The sequence below is a fragment of the Taudactylus pleione genome, unplaced genomic scaffold (assembly GCF_031769625.1).
Source record: "Taudactylus pleione unplaced genomic scaffold, aTauple2 ptg003137l, whole genome shotgun sequence".
Lineage (NCBI taxonomy): Eukaryota > Metazoa > Chordata > Amphibia > Anura > Myobatrachidae > Taudactylus > Taudactylus pleione.
Window position 1 is genome coordinate 5,677,947 of NW_028287496.1, and position 20,932 is coordinate 5,698,878.

At 48.9% G+C, this 20,932-nt stretch overlaps 1 protein-coding gene across 1 annotated transcript in view; it reads right to left on the minus strand.

Annotated features, from left to right (window-relative positions):
• CCDC172 (coiled-coil domain containing 172) overlaps positions 1-20,932 on the minus strand; it is a 122,675-nt gene that overhangs the window by 86,456 nt on the left and 15,287 nt on the right. Inside the window, exons 5-6 of the mRNA XM_088466445.1 lie at positions 5,855-5,956; positions 5,660-5,762 (exon numbers count right to left, since the gene is read on the minus strand). Coding sequence (XP_088322571.1) covers positions 5,660-5,762; positions 5,855-5,956 — 205 coding nt within the window. The remainder of the gene's footprint in view (positions 1-5,659; positions 5,763-5,854; positions 5,957-20,932) is intronic.

Genomic DNA, 20,932 nt, shown 5'->3' on the forward strand with positions numbered 1-20,932 from the left:
GCCACATATCACCCACCCGCAGTCGCACACAGAACATAGGCATGCCACATATCACCCACCCGCAGTCACACACAGAACATAGGCATGCCACATATCACCCACCCGCAGTCACACACAGAACATAGCCATGCCACATATCACCCACCCGCAGTCACACCCAGAACATAGGCATGCCACATATCACCCACCCGCAGTCGCACACAGAACATAGGCATGCCACATATCACCCACCCGCAGTCCCACCCAGAACATAGGCATGCCACATATCACCCACCCGCAGTCCCACCCAGAACATAGGCATGCCACATATCACCCACCCGCAGTCGCACACAGAACATAAGCATGCCACATATCACCCACCCACAGTCGCACACAGAACATAAGCATGCCACATATCACCCACCCGCAGTCGCACACAGAACATAAGCATGCCACATATCACCCACCCGCAGTCGCACACAGAACATAGGCATGCCACATATCACCCACCCGCAGTCACACACAGAACATAGGCATGCCACATATCACCCACCCGCAGTCACACACAGAACATAGGCATGCCACATATCACCCACCCGCAGTCACACACAGAACATAGGCATGCCACATATCACCCACCCGCAGTCACACACAGAACATAGGCATGCCACATATCACCCACCCGCAGTCACACCCAGAACATAGGCATGCCACATATCACCCACCCGCAGTCACACACAGAACATAAGCATGCCACATATCACCCACCCGCAGTCGCACACAGAACATAGGCATGCCACATATCACCCACCCGCAGTCACACACAGAACATAGGCATGCCACATATCACCCACCCGCAGTCACACACAGAACATAGGCATGCCACATATCACCCACCCGCAGTCACACACAGAACATAGGCATGCCACATATCACCCACCCGCAGTCACACACAGAACATAGGCATGCCACATATCACCCACCCGCAGTCACACCCAGAACATAGGCATGCCACATATCACCCACCCGCAGTCACACACAGAACATAAGCATGCCACATATCACCCACCCGCAGTCGCACACAGAACATAAGCATGCCACATATCACCCACCCGCAGTCGCACACAGAACATAGGCATGCCACATATCACCCACCCGCAGTCACACACAGAACATAGGCATGCCACATATCACCCACCCGCAGTCACACACAGAACATAGGCATGCCACATATCACCCACCCGCAGTCATACACAGAACATAGGCATGCCACATATCACCCACCCGCAGTCACACACAGAACATAGGCATGCCACATATCACCCACCCGCAGTCACACACAGAACATAGGCATGCCACATATCGCCTACCCGCAGTCGCACACAGGACATAGGCATGCCACATATCACCCACCCGCAGTCACACACAGGACATAGGCATGCCACATATCACCCACCCGCAGTCACACACAGAACATAGGCATGCCACATATCACCCACCCTCAGTCGCACACAGAACATAGGCATGCCACATATCACCCACCCACAGTCACACACAGAACATAGGCATGCCACATATCACCCACCCGCAGTCGCACACAGAACATAGGCATGCCACATATCACCCACCCGCAGTCGCACACAGAACATAGGCATACCATATGTCGCCCACCCGCAGTCGCACACAGAACATAAGCATGCCACATATCACCCACCCGCAGTCACACACAGAACATAGGCATGCCACATATCACCCATCCGCAGTCGCACACAGAACATAGGCATGCCACATATCACCCACCCGCAGTCGCACACAGAACATAGGCATGCCACATATCACCCACCCACAGTCACACACAGAACATAGGCATGCCACATATCACCCACCCGCAGTCGCACACAGAACATAGGCATGCCACATATCACCCACCCGCAGTCGCACACAGAACATAGGCATGCCACATATCACCCACCAGCAGTCGCACACAGAACATAGGCATGCCACATATCACCCACCCGCAGTCGCACACAGAACATAGGCATGCCACATATCACCCACCCGCAGTCGCACACAGAACATAGGCATGCCACATATCACCCACCCGCAGTCGCACACAGAACATAGGCATGCCACATATCACCCACCCGCAGTCGCACACAGAACATAGGCATGCCACATATCACCCACCCGCAGTCGCACACAGAAATTAGGCATGCCACATATCACCCACCCGCAGTCGCACACAGAACATAGGCATGCCATATGTCGCCCACCCGCAGTCGCACACAGAACATAAGCATGCCACATATCACCCACCCGCAGTCACACACAGAACATAGGCATGCCACATATCACCCACCCGCAGTCGCACACAGAACATAGGCATGCCACATATCACCCAAGATGCATTTGAAGGTAAAAAGATGCACAAAAGGAAGCTCAGCGCTACTGAGTCACACAGCACTCACTCATTATGTTTATGTTAGCGCACGGAGGTAAGATGTATGTGGACACATCTATATACTAGAGATGAACGGTTCAGTTTTACTCGGATATGTTCGGATCTCAAAAATGGCAACGCCGAAAACTACTCACCCGGCTTCTTCTGGCCAAGTCCCTGCGCAATCGATCTTACAGGGGCCGGTACCAGTGCATGCGCACTAGCGGCAGGGAACATATCACCGGCTTCCAAAGGGCTGCATCATCTGCAGCCCCAAGGAGCCAGGTAGGGCTGGCAGAAAGGCAGAGAATCCGCTTCCTACTGGGAGCAGCTCTCTGCTAATAGCAGCCTGGACTGGCAGTCCCAGGAGGAGGAGACACCAGGGGGAGGAGACAAAAGGAGGAGGAGACACCAGGGGGTGTAGACACCAGGAGGAGGAGACATCAGGGGGAGGAGACACCAGCGGGAGGAGACACCATTGGGAGGAGACAAAAGGAGGAGGAGGAGACACCAGGGGGTAGAGACAAAAGGAGGAGGAGACAACAGGGGCAGGAGACACCATGGTGTGGAGACACCAGGGGGAGGAGACACCAGGAGGAGGAGACACCAGGAGGAGGAGACACCAGGGTGTGGAGACACCAGGGGGAGGAGACACCAGGAGGAGGAGACACCAGGGGGAGGAGACACCAGGGGGAGGAGACACCAGGGGGAGGAGACAGCAGGGGGAGGAGACACCAGGGTGTGGAGACACCAGGGGGAGGAGACACCAGGAGGAGGAGACACCAGGGGGAGGAGACACCAGGAGGAGGAGACACCTCCCACTGGGGCTGCCTGTTGTGTGACTTTGAATAGTTTGGAAATACATCACTACCGTATGATCATGTAATGAAAGCTCCAATGAGAAACAGAGGGGAAATACAAGTGATAATCCTAACAAGGAGAACGACACATAGAAATATAAAAATCAATTTAATAAATAAAACATCATAATACACATAAACACACATATAATAAACATCAAACTGATGAAGAAAATAGCTAGTTCTGAAAAAATTTATATTTATCCCCTAGAGGAGATCACCTCTGCAGTAGGTGTCTTCCAATGATCATCAAAGAATAACAAATGATGTACATAAATTATGGAGTAGAGTTATAATGATAACTTGCGTCGGGGTTTAGTAAGTGCTGGAGCTCATTTAAAGAAGCATTCCTTTTCCGCTATTAAGTTCCACAGGATGCTATGTCTGCAGACCTCACAGTCCAAGCAGAGGGTCTAATACAGCATAAGTCAGATGCTAAATACTCCAGATCTTACTGGTCTGATTCCAGCGAATGTGTCTGCTGCTCCACACATGGAATCAACCCAGTAAGATCTGGCGTATTTAGCATCTGACTTATGCTGTATTAGACCCTTTGCTTGGACTGTGAGGTCTGCAGACATAGCATCTTGTGGAACTTAATAGCCATTAGATTCACACTGTATTTGGCACTGCCACCTGGATAACAGTGGTACAAAGGTATTGGTACACCTTCATCATCGTACCGGACAAATCAGATTTGTGATGCCCTTTCCCAATGAGACCAAGACCCTTTTTCGGCGCATCCCTTATGTCCCTCTTTAAAAAGGGCGGGGGGGGGGCATGCTCTTTCTGGCTCAAGGCACCAACAAGTTTAGTTACGGCGCTGTGTCTTACTAATAGCTGTGGTCCTTTCCAGGTACTGTAACACATCACAGAGGATCACTCTGCATCATTAAATAGGGAATAGCAATTTCTTGAATTAGGTGGAATCTATATACCACTTTGGTTTGAAAAGAGGGCTTAGTATGCAAGACAGCCCTATTCTCATGAAAAATAATATAGAGAGAGACTAGTTTTCTTTGGAAGTAAATAGTCAGGACAGAAATCTGTATCTTCAAATAGATGAGTCACAAACCACCATCTAGAGTGGAGCGTTCTTTTCCAGAGTCTAGCCATCTGTAAGTGGGGCTGGAGAAGGGACAAGGAACCTGCATTGGTTAAGAGGTCGCCTAAATAGGGAACCACTGTGACTACCTTGGCTATAAGGAGACTGGCCATCACCACCACAACCTTCATGAATACTCTCAGATCTGCAGCCAGAGCAAAATGAAGAGCAAAAAATTGCTAGTGGAGATTACTGACTTTGAATCTGAGCAGACGTTGATGTTCTTCCCAGATTGGGACATGAAGATATGCATCCTTCATATGAATGGATGTAAGACAATTGCCCTGTTCCATGCCACTTATTACTGATTTTAAAGACTCCATCTTAAAGACTGGACTAAAATCCAAACCAGCTCTGCTCTTCCAGATCACCAATCCCTACAAGATGAAGGAAAGAGTGCGTAGAGTGCCAAACTATTTTCCTACCTCTCAGAAGAAAAATGTCTTTTTGGGAGGGAATTTCATGAGGTGAAACAATGATGTAGCATTGCAGCATTATTCTTCCCACTCAGGATCCTGAAGTGGAGCTTCAGCACTAATCTCAGAAGAAAAAGAGACGGGCGTCCATCACCGGAACCAAGAGCTCGTCATGCCAATTGTTTATGAAAGGGTTTGTATGCTGGTCACTTCTCTGAGCAGGCTAACAGATTCCACTCTATGTTGTGCTCGTGTAAGACGGTAGATTGTCCTCTAGAAAGGGGGACCCTGGACTTACCATAGAAACAAAAAGATTGATAACTCAAGCCTCAATGTTTGGTACCGGGATGTAGTTATTATCCCGGCTGTCAGGAATGCCGGCACCGGAATCCCTACATTAGTCAGAATCCCGGCGCTAGAATCACGACCACCGGCATGCTGGCAGTAAGTATTGGGGTTATGGGGAGGGTTAGGCACTAGGAGTAGGGTTAGGCACTGGGGGGAGGAGGGTTAGGTTATGGCTGGGGGGGTTAGGTTTAGGCTGCAGGGAGGGAGGATTAGGGGTAGGGGATGGGTAGTATTATTACCTCCTTATGTCGGGATTGTGACCCACTGGCGGGATTCTGACTGCCAGGATCCTGAGTGCCGGCAACCTGTATCCAACCCCCGTACCGTATATACGGTGAGAAAAGAGCTTTTTCATCTAACACCTGTCAGATTAAATTTGCGTGTGACTCAGCCCCTCTATGTGTAAATATGAGATATTCCTATCAGTAATCTCAGACTGCATGTAAACCATATAGGATGATATACGACAGGTAACGTTGGCGCGAGACATTCTCGGAGACTGCGCTCTCACCTCAGACATTCTGAATCACTCTGAGGCTTTTGGCTGACTGCAAGTCTCTCAGCTCTCAATCTCTTAGTAGTACCAATGGCTGCAGAAATATCCTCGTCCAAACCTGCGGTCCAAGTAACACACAACTTAATAGTGCTAAAGTCACTGTTAGGAACTACAGTATGAAATGGTAACAGAAACAATATGGCGAGTTACCTTTCATTGTCTCCTGCAATTCACACAGTTCTGTCTGGAGTGCGTTCCTCTGCAGATGGAGACTAGTTAGATGGACATTGTCACTTTTTAAGGATTGAATTTCTAGAAAGAAAAGAGTAAAAAAAAAAAACCTTAATTTTTTTTTTTTTTTTTTGTACAGTACTTACGTGGATTTTGTGTGACTGATTGCATTGGGGTACACTGTGACCATGCGGCTGTTCCAGGTGTTAAGCTCCTAATTTTGCACAAAGGACAGGAGAGAGCGGCTTTAGGTGTGAAGCCGTCATACATTGTCGGAGTGGATATTTATTGCCGTTCCTCTGAGGAGTTGGCATCCTCTTGCTAAGGCGCAAAACACCACCAGTAGCTCCGTGAACACTGAATCTTTACTCCTAAAGGGAGTAAACACCCTGCAAATGAGCCTGAAGCACGAACGCTCCCCAACCCCAAAGAATGGCATCCATTGTAACGTGTTTAAATGTTGAAGGGCGCACCCTTAACTGAGTTTCTCTTTCTCAAACACCAAACAAGTGACTGACATGGGGTCAGAATGATCTGCCTGTACAGACGACAGGGAGACATATTCCACTTTACAAAGAGTTCTAGTAAACTAAATTACTCTAGTGAAATTGCCATTACTAAGCCACTTGAAGGTTGAAACCATCTTTGCCTGGATGCACCGACAACAACATCACATGACCCTGTAACTAGTGGATCTTGTACTACGGCAGAAAAATAAGCTGCTGCCGAATGTCAAATTAAAAGCCCAGGAAAACCATATGCTGGGAAAGAGTCAACTTGGACTTTTTTTTAATTGACAATCCACCCATGGGATTCTGTCTGTGCTGTCTCCTCCACAGTGGCCTGAAGCAAAGACGGAGAACTGCCTTTGATCAGAAGACCATCATGGTAAGTAATGAAAGACAACCTCCTAGTCCTCAGAAGAGCTGCCTTCATGACTATTATCTCTGTGAACACTCACAGAGCTGCTGCCAGCCCGGGCAGGATTGCCAAGTATTGGTAATGCAAGTTCTGAACCACAAACCCATGAAGGCGTTGATGTCCTTCCATATGGAAATGTGTAAATACTCATCCTTGCTCCATACTTACTACTAACTTCAAGATTTTGAAAGCCGGGCAATGGGCTGTGCAAGCTTATCTGCCTTTCTATTAAGCGCCAAGATGAAGAAAGGGTTAAACCCAAAAGGTCTGACCCCTTGCAATACCAGTGGTGCAATAGAACGAAACCTGGCACCTCTAGGTATAATGGCATTAACCAGCAAAAAAGAACTGTTGCCTCCCCCGTAACCTGCAAAATTATTTTATTCAGTTTGGGACCAAATACGCCATGACTGGTCACACAGAAATTCTCGTCCCTGCATGGTTGGCATCCAAAGCTGCATCACCCACATACTCGAAGGCTTCCTGGGAATGTTCCACCAAGTTTAGTAACTCAACTTTTGGCCTAATAGACTGCTCGCCCTTAGAAATATTTACAGATCTATCCATTTGTCCACTGCCTAAATCACAATGTGAAAGTCATAATAAGCCTAAAGGGAGGTGTCAAGCATGACAAAAATGAACTTTAGGAGACCCTCCACCCTGCGATCTTCTCCCATAAAAGGTGCTGAACTAGGGTTTGGAATGTTTGTGGATCTGGACAACCATGAAATGGAGCTATCCACAACTGGAGGTGACTCCAACTATGCTGGATTGTCACTAGCAAGAGGGACAAGGAACTTATGTAATGACCTTGCCCATGCCTGGCTAGTCAGGTCCTCCAGATCCAGGGAGGAAGGGACTGAAACCATTTGCTTCACTTTATGATAAAACCTAGAACATCTAACAATTTCAGGTTCTGGATGTCCAGCACCCAAACTGAGACATTCACGCCTTCCGCTCCTGAAGTCTTAACCTAAAAGTGGCTGATCCCAGGATGCACCAATGGTGTCAGAGCCTAATTATAACCCAAGCAATTGAGAGTACTACTTTTAATAGGAGTACTCTACCCAGCCTTATTTCTTTTGTCTGACATGACAGAATAAAACAATCATCCATAAGACAATAGCAGTACACAAACAGAAAAAGTGAACCTGCAAAACAGTCCCAGTGCCCAGTAAATCTGAGAAAATACCTCAAATCTGGTACCTAACAGCAGAGCGCTAAAATGGCTGCTGCTTCTCTATGTGTGTGAGAGCTGCCTTTAGGCGTCTTTGATATCTCAGTGGTTTTCCCTCAGAAGTATTACCATGCAGGGGAACAGAATGGAAAAGCTGACCCAGCAAGCTGAAATGCAGAGTGTCTGTCAGCTTTGCCATGCTCACTGTCATGAGGTACAGTGTGCCAAGGAAGAGGTGCCAGCTGTTGGGGATAAGCACCTAACCCTAGGACTAGTCCATCAGACAGATCCCATCCTGTCATTCTGTCCATAGGGGGTCTGTAGCTGCCCCATACTTTTCTGCCCCGGCCGCCAGAGAACTTGCAAAGAGTTGGATTGTAGAACCATAGCAACTGTAACCAAGCAGTGATTTCCACCAGCTATGAGAATAGTACACACTGCTGGAGCCGCAATGACAGTATAATAAGGTTCAAATAAATGAAAAAGGAGAGTTATGGTAAAACTTACCCTTGTTAACTCTCTTTCTTCAAAGTCCATAGGGTCCACAGGGAGACAATAGGGGTGTAGGTGGTACTTGGAGGACCGGACACCAACAGCAAAGCTTTTTTCAATCCCAGGATGCTCCGGATCTTCCCCCTAACCCCGCCCACAGCCTGAAGGCAACTCAGTTTTGTTAACAAGCCCAAGGCAGGAGCAGGATAGAAGAGAAGGAAGACTGGTACACTGAAGAATCACACTCTCACACAGAGAAGGAAACAAGTGACCAAGAGAAGAAACCCATAGAAGCCAGGTGCTTCAGAGCAGGTACCCTGTGGACCCTATGGGCTTCGAAGAAAGAGAGTTAACAAGGATAAGTTTTACCATAACTTTCCTTTGATTCTTCAGGGTCCATAGGGCTCCACAGGAAGACAATGGGGTTGTCCCAAAGCAGTTGTTCAAGGACGGGGACGGTCCTGAGCTGAGAGGTGAACAGGAACAGGCAAATGTATCAAAGGCATAGAACCTAAGAAAGCTGTGGACAGAAGACCATGTGGCTGTGGACAGAAGACCATGTGGCCGCCTTGCATAGTTGTTCAGCAGACGCGCCACGGAGGGCTACCCATGAGGGACCTACAGAGCGAGTAGAATTAGCAGATACTGTAGCCGGCACAGGAAGGCCAGTCTGCGTGTAAGTCTGTGAGATAGTCATGCGAAGCCATCTGGCCAGAGTCTGTTTGTTAGCTGGCCATCCCCTCTTATGGAATCCATATAGGATGAAGAGGGAGTCCGATTTCCTGATGGCACTAGTACGGTCCACATACATCCTCAGAGCATGGGCTACATCTAAAGAGGCCTCACCTGCCAAGAGGTCTGGTGATTGAAAGGCCGGAACCACAATTTCCTCATTGAGGTGAAAACGAGAACCACCTTGGGAAGGAAGCCAGGGCGCATACGAAGAACAGCTCTGTCCAGATGAAAGATTACAAATGGGGAGCAACAGGAAAGTGCCCCTAAATCTGTTACCCTATGGGCAAATGCTATAGCCAGAAGAGTCTTCGCAGTGAGCCATTTGACATCTACTGAATCCAGGGGTTCGAATGGAGGTTCCAGAAGTGCGTGGAGAACCACTGACAAAATCCACTGAGACACAGGAGGGAAAAAGGGAGGTTGTATTCATAGAACACCTTACAGGAAGGTGTGAACATCTGGTAGAGGAGCAATTCTGCGCTGGAACCAGATGGACAGAGCAGAGACATGCACTTTCAGAAAGGCTAGGCGGAATCCGAGATCCAACCCAGATTGGAGAAAGACAAGGATTCTAGAAACCCTAAAAACCTGATGGTCAGAGTTTCTAGTAGCACACCACTGAAAATATGTATGCCACACCCGGTGATAAATCCTGGCAGAGGTCTGTTTACGCACTCTGGGCCTGATTCAGACCCGCTCGCGAGCACTATGCGCTCGCAAGCGGGTCGATGGTGGCCCAGTGCCATGCGCACGACTAAGCCGGCTCCATCGTGCACATGCGCGAGACCCGGATAGCGCTGGGCAAACTGTCGCTCCGGGTCCCGTACCAAAGGGGGCGTGCTGTCGATGTTGAGTGACAGCATGCCCCCTTTGGTGGGCGGGCCGGGGGGGTGGTTGCCCAGACGGAGGCATTCCCATGGGATGTGATGTCAGTGGGAGAGCTTTCGGCTCTGTTAGAGCCGAAAGCTCTCTGGGGGTGGCGGCAAAGAGACCCTACCACAAGGGTCTCGTCGCAAGCCCGATGGTCACAATGGTCTTGACCATCACGACCATCTTCCTGGCCGCTCGCTATAGCTGTGGGTGGCCGCTCTAAAAAACCAGAAAGCCGGCCCTGATTCAGAGCGAGCGCTCTGTCAGAGCGTCCGGCTCTGAATCAGGCCCTCTGAGCATGGTCTGGACCACAGAGCTAGAGAACCCTTTAGATCTTAGAAGGGATGTCTCAAGACCAAAGTTGTTAAAGACAGGCGGGCCAGGTCCGGATGTAGACAGGGACCCTGAGACAACAGGTCTGGTCTTACAGGAAGTTGGAGAGGAATGTCTATGGAGAGACTTTGAAGATCGGACTACCAATGGTGTCTGGGCCAAGCAGGAGCTACCAACAGGACCATGCCCCCTTCTTGCTTAAACTTCAGAAGAACTCGAGGCAGAAGGGAGACTGGAGGAAAGAGGCACGCCAAATGGAAGGTCCATTTCACAGGTAATGAGTCCATGAAGGCTGCGTCGGGGTCCCATTTGTCCACCAGGAGCTGAAAGACATCTGGATTAAGAGACCACTACCCTGCATGCACGTCATGACTGCTGAGGAAATCCGCCTCCCAACTGAGAATCCCCTGGGATGAACACTGCGGAGATGGCTGGGAGATGGTGTTCAGCCCATGTTAGAATGCGTGACACTTCTGCCATTGCTGACCGGCTTCAAGTGCCTCCTTGGTGATTGAGAAAGGCTATTGCCGTGACGTTGTCAGGCTATACTTGTACTGGCTTGCCCTGAAGAATATCCTGAGCCAGAGTGAGGACTTTTTAAATGGCTCGGAGTTCCAGGACGTTGATTAGTAAGATCACCTCGTCTGGAGTCCAGCATCCTTGGAAGAAGTGCTGGCCGGTCACTGCGCCCCACCCATGGAGGCTTGCGTCCATCGTGAGTGTCCAGTCTGGGATCCAAAAGGGGAGATACTTGTTTACGTGGGAAAGTTGTAGCTACCAGGATAGGGACAGGCGAACCTCCAGAGAGAGGCCCATCATCTGGGATCTGAGCAGATGAGGCAGTCCGTTCCACCTAGAGAATCAGGTGTTGTAGGGGCCTGGAGTGAAACTGAGCAATCTCCACCATGTCAACAGTGGACACCATGTATCCCAAGGTCTGCATTGCAGAGTGAATTGACACTAGGCAACTTGGAGTAATCTGCGCACTCGGTGCTGTAGTACAGAGATTTTGTCTGCTGTCAGGAAGATACTCTGAGCCTGAGAGTCCAGAAAGGCTCCCAGATGTACCATTCTTTGAGAAGGGGTCAGGGAAAACTTTTTCCAGTTGATCACCCAACCATGCATTTGTAGAAAGACAATGGTTACTTGCAGATGGCGGTGAAGAATTTCTGGGGAGCTTGCTAAGAGCAAGTGATCCTCCAAGTATGGGAGCAGTGTGATCCCCTAATGACAAAGATAGGGCGCCATAACTGCCATGATCTTGGTAAAGACCAGAGGAGATGTAGAAAGCCCAAAAGGCAGTGCTTGAAATTGGTAATGTTGTTGTAGGACAGCAAACTGGAGATAATGCTGGTGAGAGGGAACTATAGGTACATTTAGGTAAGCGTCCTGAATGTCCAGAGACACCATAAATTCTACAAGCTCCGTGGCCAGGAGAATAGAGCGTAGGGTTTTCATACGAAACCTGGGCACCCTGTTAAACTTGTTCAGAGACTTGAGGTTGAGGTTAGGCAGATGAGACCCGTTTGGCTTTTGAACAAAGAAAAGGGTAGAATAATAGCCCTTCCCTCTCTGTAATGAGGGGACCACCTCAGTAATGAGGGCGTAACTGTGAAAGACCACTTCTTTTACCCAGGCGTCTGAGGTGGTCTGACGCCAGAACAGGGTGAACTGAAGAAGTCGGCTTCCCACCCTGGGAGCGGCTTGCCCCGTCAGACTGAAGGCTTGTCCTCAGATTTGGTAAGTGGACATCTTGTAGCTCAGGTGTGTTTGGTCCTAGGCTTGGAGGCCTTAATGGATGCCAAGTGCCGTAGAAAGGACTGACCTTTAGCTTTTCCCTGGGGATGAAAGGACTGAAAGAATGGTAGTCACAATCTTGTCCAATTCTGGGCCAGACAGGATCTCCCCAGAAAAAGCAGACTCCAAAGCCTTTTTAAAGTCCAAATCTGCTTTCCATGAGTGAAGCCAAACGATATGGCTGGGTACCACAGACCACAGACATAGCGGCTATCCAAAGCTGCCTCTCCTAAATAGGAGGCTGCATCTCTAATGTGAGATATGTAGGACAGCTGTTCCCTCAAAGCATCAGAGGGAAATGTATCTTCTAGGGCCTCTGGCCAACTCTCAATGGCTTTTGCCAACTAGGCCATAGCCCTGGCAAGTCACATATAATGCAGAGCATACAATATAACTGCAGTAGGCACTAAATTCAACTACACAGACTGCAGTGGGTGGTAGTAAATAGTGCTGTATAACCTGGCTCCTGGAAGACGGAACCCAGCATTCCTGGAGACCTGAGGCTGATGCAGAAAATGGCTGCCATGAGTCGCTGAGGGGGCAGAGGGTGAGGTAGGAGCAGCTCAGGGGTGGCAAGACCACAGTGGAATGGCGCCCTGAGCTGATGGAGGGGGCGAAGGGAAGGGGCCTTCTCCACTATGCTGACATCAGCCACCGGGTCCCTGGCCTTAGTATTCTGTCCCCTGCACCAGTATATTATACCCTGGTGGTCTAGTGGAGTCCCGTTCGAACCAGTGTCCACATCAGCGCCTCCGGTCTGTCTCCTGAGACCGGAAGTAAGACTGTGCATAGACGCGGGTCCGCAAGCGGGGATCCACCTTACCTGTCCCCTTGAGTCCCGGCTGCAGTCTGGGGTCCGAGTGTCACGGCCAGGGTATTTCAGCATGGCGCTAGGCGAGTGTTACCTGTGAGGTCATTGTGGCGCGGGCTGTCTGGTGGCGGAGCTGGTGTCTGGCAGGGGGCTTTGGCTGCACGCGTTGTTGTGCGGGCCTGTTGTCACTCTGCGCTGGTAAGGCCTGGCGGCGTCTCCATTCCGTTTGGCATGGGCGCTGCCATCTTGCCTTCTGGCCATGTGATGCGGCTGGCCAATCCTGGTGTGTCACATGTTCCCTCCGGCCAGTAACAGCACGGCATGGGGTATTTAGGAAGGGTCAGTGCCTTCCTTCTTTGCCAGTGCAATGTGTATCTCAGCCTAGCTGAGAGGGAGTTCTCTGTGCTTTCCTGTTCCTGTGAATCCGCTGTCTGCCAGTCTGCCTGTCAGCTCCTAGTTCCCACTGGACTACCCCGCTACCTCCATCACCCTTGCCCATACCTGAGTGCCTGAGCCTGCTGACATCCTGCACTTCAGTTTCACTACCTGCACACCTGGACTGCTCTAATTGTTTCTACCTGGACATTAACCCTTTTGCTTCCACCACAGAACTCTTGTGCACATTTATATTTTCCTGGACTTTTATTTACTGCCACATTATATGTCCACTCGAGCACTTATTAAAAATCCTAGTTTTATTTACAAATCTGCTTCTGTGATCGCTCCTGCTACCACCCCGGGTCCACAAATAACCCAGAACGTAACAGTTTGCACTGGCCCCATGGAGCCGGCCACGGATCAGGAGTCAGGAGTGGATTTGTTCAGGTGCATTTCTGGTCGATTAGAAAATCTGGAAAACATGCAGCATCAGATGGCTAAATTTCTGCAAGAGATGTCCAAGCGACAGGATAGTTTGCAAACTTCCTTTTCTACCCCTGAAGTACCAGCAACTACATCCGCATCAGCGTCTGGGAATACAGGAGGCAGATCATCTCCCCGCTTACGTCTTCCTTTACCAAATAAATTTGACGGCAATCCTAAACTCTGCCGAGGATTCCTAAATCAGTGTGACATACATTTTACCCTGCAGCCTGACAACTTTCCAACTGCAAGAACTAAAGTGGCTTATATAGTCTCTCTGTTATCCGGCCAGGCCTTGGAATGGGCTTCCCCACTCTCGGAGCGCTCAGATCCGCTGCTGGATAATTACGCAGGCTTTGTGTCATCCTTCAGGAGGATTTTCGATGAACCTGGGCGTACTGTATCAGCATCATCAAACATCATGACACTGAGGCAAGGGGTCCGTCCTGTCAGTCAATATGCCGTGCAATTTCAAATTTTAGCATCAGAGCTCAAATGGAATGAGGAAGCCCTCACCTCGGCCTTCTGGCATGGGTTGTCAGACCGACTAAAGGATGATCTAGTCACTCGAGAGCTTCCTACTAATCTGAACGACATGATTTCATTGTGTATCAAAGTTGACCTACGCTTCAGGGAACGTCAGGCTGAAAAAAACAGAACTGACCAGCAAAGGTCATTTACCCCCTCCTTTTCTACCCGTCCCATTCCTTCTCCCACTGAAGAGGAGCCTATGCAGGTGAATCATACACACCTCTCCAAAGAAGAACGTCAGAGAAGAATGCAAAAGAACCTCTGTCTGTACTGCAGAGAGTCTGGTCACCTGCTGATCTCCTGTCCCCGTAAACCGGGAAATGCCAAATCCTAACTGACCCTGGAGACATCAAGTTAGGAGTTATGAACCCGTCTCCAAAAATTAAAGATTTCACGATTACCCTAGCCTTGGATCTTAAACCCAAACCTGTCTTTGCTACTGCTCTAATCGACTCAGGAGCAGCCGGAAATTTCATAACGTCTAGTTTCATTGATAAATTTCAGATACCTTGTTTGACTCTCAACCATGCTATCTCTCTGACCTCGATAGACGGACACCCTCTGACTAACGGGATAGTCACCAAAGAGACTTAACCTGTATTGGTCCGAATTGGGGCACTTCATTCTGAGTCCTTAAAATTCCTGGTGATATCAGAGGCCTCTCAAGAAATTGTTCTTGGTCTACCCTGGTTACGTAAACATAATCTCAGGATTGATTGGAGTTCTATGCAGATTCTGTCATGGGGTATGGACTGTCAGAACTCCTGTCTTCCAAAAATTCGACCTGTGAGAAAGACAGTTTCATTAGTTTCTTCTGCCATTCCCAAGGAATATCAGATGTTTGCCGACGTTTTTTCTGAACAACAAGCAAATATCTTACCCCTTCATAGGGAATGGGACTGTCCAATTGAATTGATACCTGATAAGATGCCACCTCGTGGTCGTACCTATCCGCTGTCCTTGCCTGAGACTCAAGCCATGACCGAGTAAATCCGGGACAACCTGGCAAAGGGGTTCATCCGCCCCTCTACTTCACCTGCCGGAGCTGGGTTTTTCTTCGTTGGCAAGAAGGACGGTGGTCTAAGACCATGTATCGATTATCGAGGCCTTAATGACATTACTGTAAAAAATCGATACCCTCTTCCCCTGATTACTGAGTTGTTTGATAGGGTCAAGGGCTCTGTCATTTTTTCTAAATTAGATCTAAGAGGGGCTTACAACCTCATTCGTATCCGAGCTGGCGATGAATGGAAGACCGCTTTTAATACCAGAGATGGACATTTCGAGTATTTGGTAATGCCTTTTGGATTATGTAACGCCCCTGCTGTCTTTCAAAGTTTCGTTAATGAGATTTTCCGGGATCTGTTATATGTTTCGGTTGTTGTCTATCTGGATGACATACTGATTTTTTCACCCTCTGTGGCTAAACATCAAGAACATGTTAAGGAGGTCCTGACCCGTTTGAGAGAAAACCACCTTTACTGCAAACTGGAGAAGTGCGTCTTTGGAGTGCCCAGTGTACCTTTTCTCGGCTATGTAATATCTGGCTCCAGTTTAGAAATGGACCCCAAGAAGGTACAAGCAATTCTGGATTGGACCCGACCTCAGACACTGAAGGCCATCGAGAGATTGTTGGGCTTCGCCAATTATTATAGACGCTTCATTAAGGGATTTTCTACACTGCTGGCTCCCATTACAGATTTGACCCGCAAAGGTGCTAATCCTGCCCAATGGTCACCTGAGGCAGAGTCTATCTTTCATCTTTTAAAACAGGCCTTCATCTCAGCACCAGTCCTTCGACAACCAGATCTGGACAGGACTTTTTTGTTGGAAGTAGATGCATCATCTGAAGCTGTGGGAGCAGTCTTGTCTCAACGTTATGAGGACAACCGAGTCCATCCGTGTGGGTTCTTTTCTAAAAAATTCTCTCCTGCCGAAAGGAACTACGCCATAGGTGAGCAAGAACTACTAGCTGTAAAGTTGGCGTTGAAAGAATGGAGATATTTGCTAGAAGGCGCCAAGTTTCCATTTACTGTATTTACGGACCATAGAAATCTCCTATTTCTCAAAAACCTCCAATGTGTGAGTCCTCGTTTGGCCCGCTGGGCAATATTCTTTGCCAGGTTTCAGTTCACCCTGACCTTTCGGTCTGGAGCACTTAATCAGAAGGCTGATGCCCTATCGAGATCTCTCCTCTGTGATGATCAATCTGAAAATCAAAGCAATACCCCTGTCTTGGAATCAAGAGTTTTCGCCGCATTACAACTTCAGCCTCCTACGGGAAAATCATTTTTGGCCCCGGAATTAAGGAAGCAGCTTCTCACTTGGGCACATTCCTCTCGCTTCGTAGGGCACTCAGGCACTCGGAAGACCTTGGAGTTCCTGAAAAGACACTATTGGTGGCCTTCTATGAAGGCAGACATAATGGAGTTTATATCTTCCTGCTCCTCCTGTGCCCAGCATAAATCATCACGACAAGCTCCAGCTGGGGAATTGCTTCCATTACCTACTCCATCACGTCCATGGACGCATCTCTCCATGGATTTCGTCACAGACCTGCCAGTCTCTCAAGGTTTCAACACTATCTGGGTTGTAATAGACCGATTTTCTAAGATGGTCCACTATATACCGTTGAAGAAGTTACCTTCTGCCCCTGACCTGGCACAGTTGTTTGTCCAACACATATTTCGTCTACACGGCCTTCCTGCTGAAATTGTCTCTGACCGTGGTGTGCAGTTTACTGCAAAATTCTGGAGGGCTTTGTGTTCTGTTCTTCAAGTGAAGTTAAACTTTTCCACGGCCTACCATCCGCAAAGCAACGGCTCCACCGAGAGAGTTAATCAAGATCTAGAGACTTTCTTAAGAATTTTTATGTCATCTTCCCAGGACAATTGGGCTGCCTTGCTGCCGTGGGCTGAGTTTGCACATAATGCTTCCTACCACTCGTCAACTAACCAAACGCCATTTCAGGTTGTATATGGCCTTCATCCTCGTGTTCCCGAATTCCGAAGCCTGCCTGTTTTCGATGTTCCGGCCGTGGAGGACACGGTGCGGAATTTTGCTGCCATCTGGACTCAAGTACGGTCTGATTTGTTGAAGGCATCCTCTCGCTATAAGACCCAGGCCGATAAGAAGCGTAGAATAGTTCTACGCATGCAAGTTGGAAGCCAGGTCTGGTTATCCACCCGGAATCTTCATCTGAGGGTTCCTTCTATGAAATTTGCACCACGCTTCATCGGTCCCTTCTCCATAACAGAAGTCATTAATCCAGTGGCCTATCGTCTACAGTTACCCCCATACCTAAAAATCCCTAATTCCTTCCATATTTCCTTATTGAAGCCCCTGGTCCTGAATAAATTCCATAGTGCTCTACCTGCTTCTCCTCGAGTCCAGACGGAGAGAGGAGTTGAGTTTGAGGTCGCCCAGATCTTGGACTCTCGTCTACGCAGAGGTCATCTACAGTATTTGCTGGACTGGAAAGGTTACGGTCCAGAGGAACGTTGCTGGACCGATGCTCGTGATGTCCACGCTCCCATGCTCATCAGGAGATTCCATTCTGCCCATCCGGAGAAGCCTGGTGAGTGTCCTGAGGCCACCCCAAAAGGAGGGGGTACTGTCACGGCCAGGGTATTTCAGCATGGCGCTAGGCGAGTGTTACCTGTGAGGTCATTGTGGCGCGGGCTGTCTGGTGGCGGAGCTGGTGTCTGGCGGGGGGCTTTGGCTGCACGCGTTGTTGTGTGGGCCTGTTGTCACTCTGCGCTGGTAAGGCCTGGCGGCGTCTCCATTCCGTTTGGCATGGGCGCTGCCATCTTGCCTTCTGGCCATGTGATGCGGCTGGCCAATCCTGGTGAGTCACATGTTCCCTCCGGCCAGTAACAGCACGGCATGGGGTATTTAGGAAGGGTCAGTGCCTTCCTTCTTTGCCAGTGCAACGTGTATCTCAGCCTAGCTGAGAGGGAGTTCTCTGTGCTTTCCTGTTCCTGTGAATCCGCTGTCTGCCAGTCTGCCTGTCAGCTCCTAGTTCCCACTGGACTACCCCGCTACCTCCATCACCCTTGCCCATACCTGAGTGCCTGAGCCTGCTGACATCCTGCACTTCAGTTTCACTACCTGCACACCTGGACTGCTCTAATTGTTTCTACCTGGACATTAACCCTTTTGCTTCCACCACAGAACTCTTGTGCACATTTATATTTTCCTGGACTTTTATTTACTGCCACATTATATGTCCACTCGAGCACTTATTAAAAATCCTAGTTTTATTTACAAATCTGCTTCTGTGATCGCTCCTGCTACCACCCCGGGTCCACAAATAACCCAGAACGTAACACCGAGGAGCCCTACTAGCTAGGTCCCCCAGGATCCCTGCCGAGGGCTGGAGTCGCGGCGCTGCAGAAGGGGTGATGGAGCAGCAGTGCAGACGTCCAGAGGACTGTCTAGCACTGCTTGCTCTATTATGAAAGAAATCAAAATAAATCATAAATATAAAGCTTGGGCTGCTTATAGCAGCCCCTCTGTTCTAACGATGATCCAGCTCCTGCCGGACACCAACAAAACTGAGTTGCCTTCAGGCTGTGGGCGGGGTATAGGGGGAATAACCGGAGCATCCTGGGATTGAAAATAGCTTTGCTGTTGGTGTCCGGTCCTCCAAGTACCACCTACACCCACATTGTCTCCCTGTGGAGCCCTTTGGACCCAGAAGAAGAAATAATAATACCTAAGGCAGTGGAGAAGGGCCCTTACTTCTAGGGCACTTAGGGCCATATTCAATTTGAGACGAAAACGGGTGACGTCATTTTCGCCTGTATCAATTATCCCGTATTCAATTTCAAAGACTTTTTCGCCGGTGCGAAAAGTCTTAGTTAAAAAACAGGGATAACATTTCTCCATGTAATACCTGGCGAAAAAAAAGTGCAGAATCTGGGTTTAGATGTTCAGGCTTTAAAAAAATAGCCTGCAGCCCTGGGAGAGTCCCCTAAAAGTATTCTGTGTCCTCAGGATACCCCAAAAAAGGTACTTTAATTTTGGGGTATAAAAAAAAAATTGGGGGGACAAACTTCTAAACTAGCGAAATCGATCCCAGGGGCTTCCCATATATGTGGCAGGTGTTTTCAAGAATGCGGCTGGTAGCGGCAGGTGCATTTTTGAAGAATTTTAAAAAATAACTTTAGGGACTTAAAAATATGCTTACACCCATTTCCTTGTACTCCAAATTTGATGGGCATAGTTATTTTTAGCAAAAAAAAAAAGTGCTATTCTTCACAGGCTCATTTATACATCTGCCGCGGCTATTAAAAAACCCTGATTACCTTCAGCAGGCAAAATCGGGGGGTACCCATAGTGATCCCCCATGTAAGGACATCTTTAGGGGGGTGCCAGGATGAATTTGCGAAAACTGAAAGGACTTTTCGCAAGTTACCTTTCCGCCGGGTCCCAATTCTGCAGCTTCTGAATTGAATACAGGGATAAGTGGGCACGCGTCCGATACTTTATCCCGTCAAACCTCTGATGTGGTGCGAAAAGTCTGGCATGCGAAAAGCCCCGGACTTTTCGCACCAAATTGAATATGGCCCATAGTGGCAATCAGCTTCTGTCATTTTTCAAACACAGCACAGGAAGAAGCTGATTGGTTGGTTCTTTATCTCTCTCCAAGCTTTGATAAATCTCCCCTCCCCCCAGCTGGAACTGGATACAGAGGGGGAGGAGCTTTCTGAATTGTGCAGAATACAAATTTAGTACTTAACAACCTGTCTACCGCATGGCCGCATTTCCGCCAACCAGATGAAAGAGAAAGCAAATAACCATAGGAGGGATATACTGTATATGGGCGGACCAAAAGTTCCATTAATAATGTTCTTGGGCCTGATTCAGAGACGCACGCTAATACAATCGCAGCCGCGAAAATATGGTAATGCTTGTAAAGCTTACCCGAGCATAAAGACGCCCACTGCTGCCTTCTCATATGCGTACAACGTTGCTTACCTGCGTACCTATCGGCAACATCAACGCACATCGAGCAGCCATCTTACTCTTGCGGCAGAGGTGACGTGCCGCAGCCCTGGGGGCTCTTCTGACATGCAGAGTAACTTATACAATCACAATGACTAATTTACGCACACGCCCATTAAACAATGTCCTTCCGTGACCACCCTCAAATGCTGACAACCTGTCAGTCACTCTGCGACGGATTCCTCTGTGCATCTGTAGTCTTAATGCGATCGCTGCACACGCACAGTGAGTCTTATACGCATGAGCGATGGCAAACCATCGATCGCATCGGTCGCAAATCAGTCCATTATCGGCCTTCGGAGTAACCCTATAGCTACGGACAATGGTCGATGAAACTAAGATGCTGACACCAGTAAAACTGTGTACAAAGAGGCGATCGCTGGATCCGACACCCCAATAATAAGTTTGTGACACGCCTGCATTTTCCAAACCACCCCTCCATTACCACCCACCGTCACTGTGCGTCTACATCCTCCTCTCTGCAAACAACATCGCAGCGGCATCGGAACGCACTGAGCCA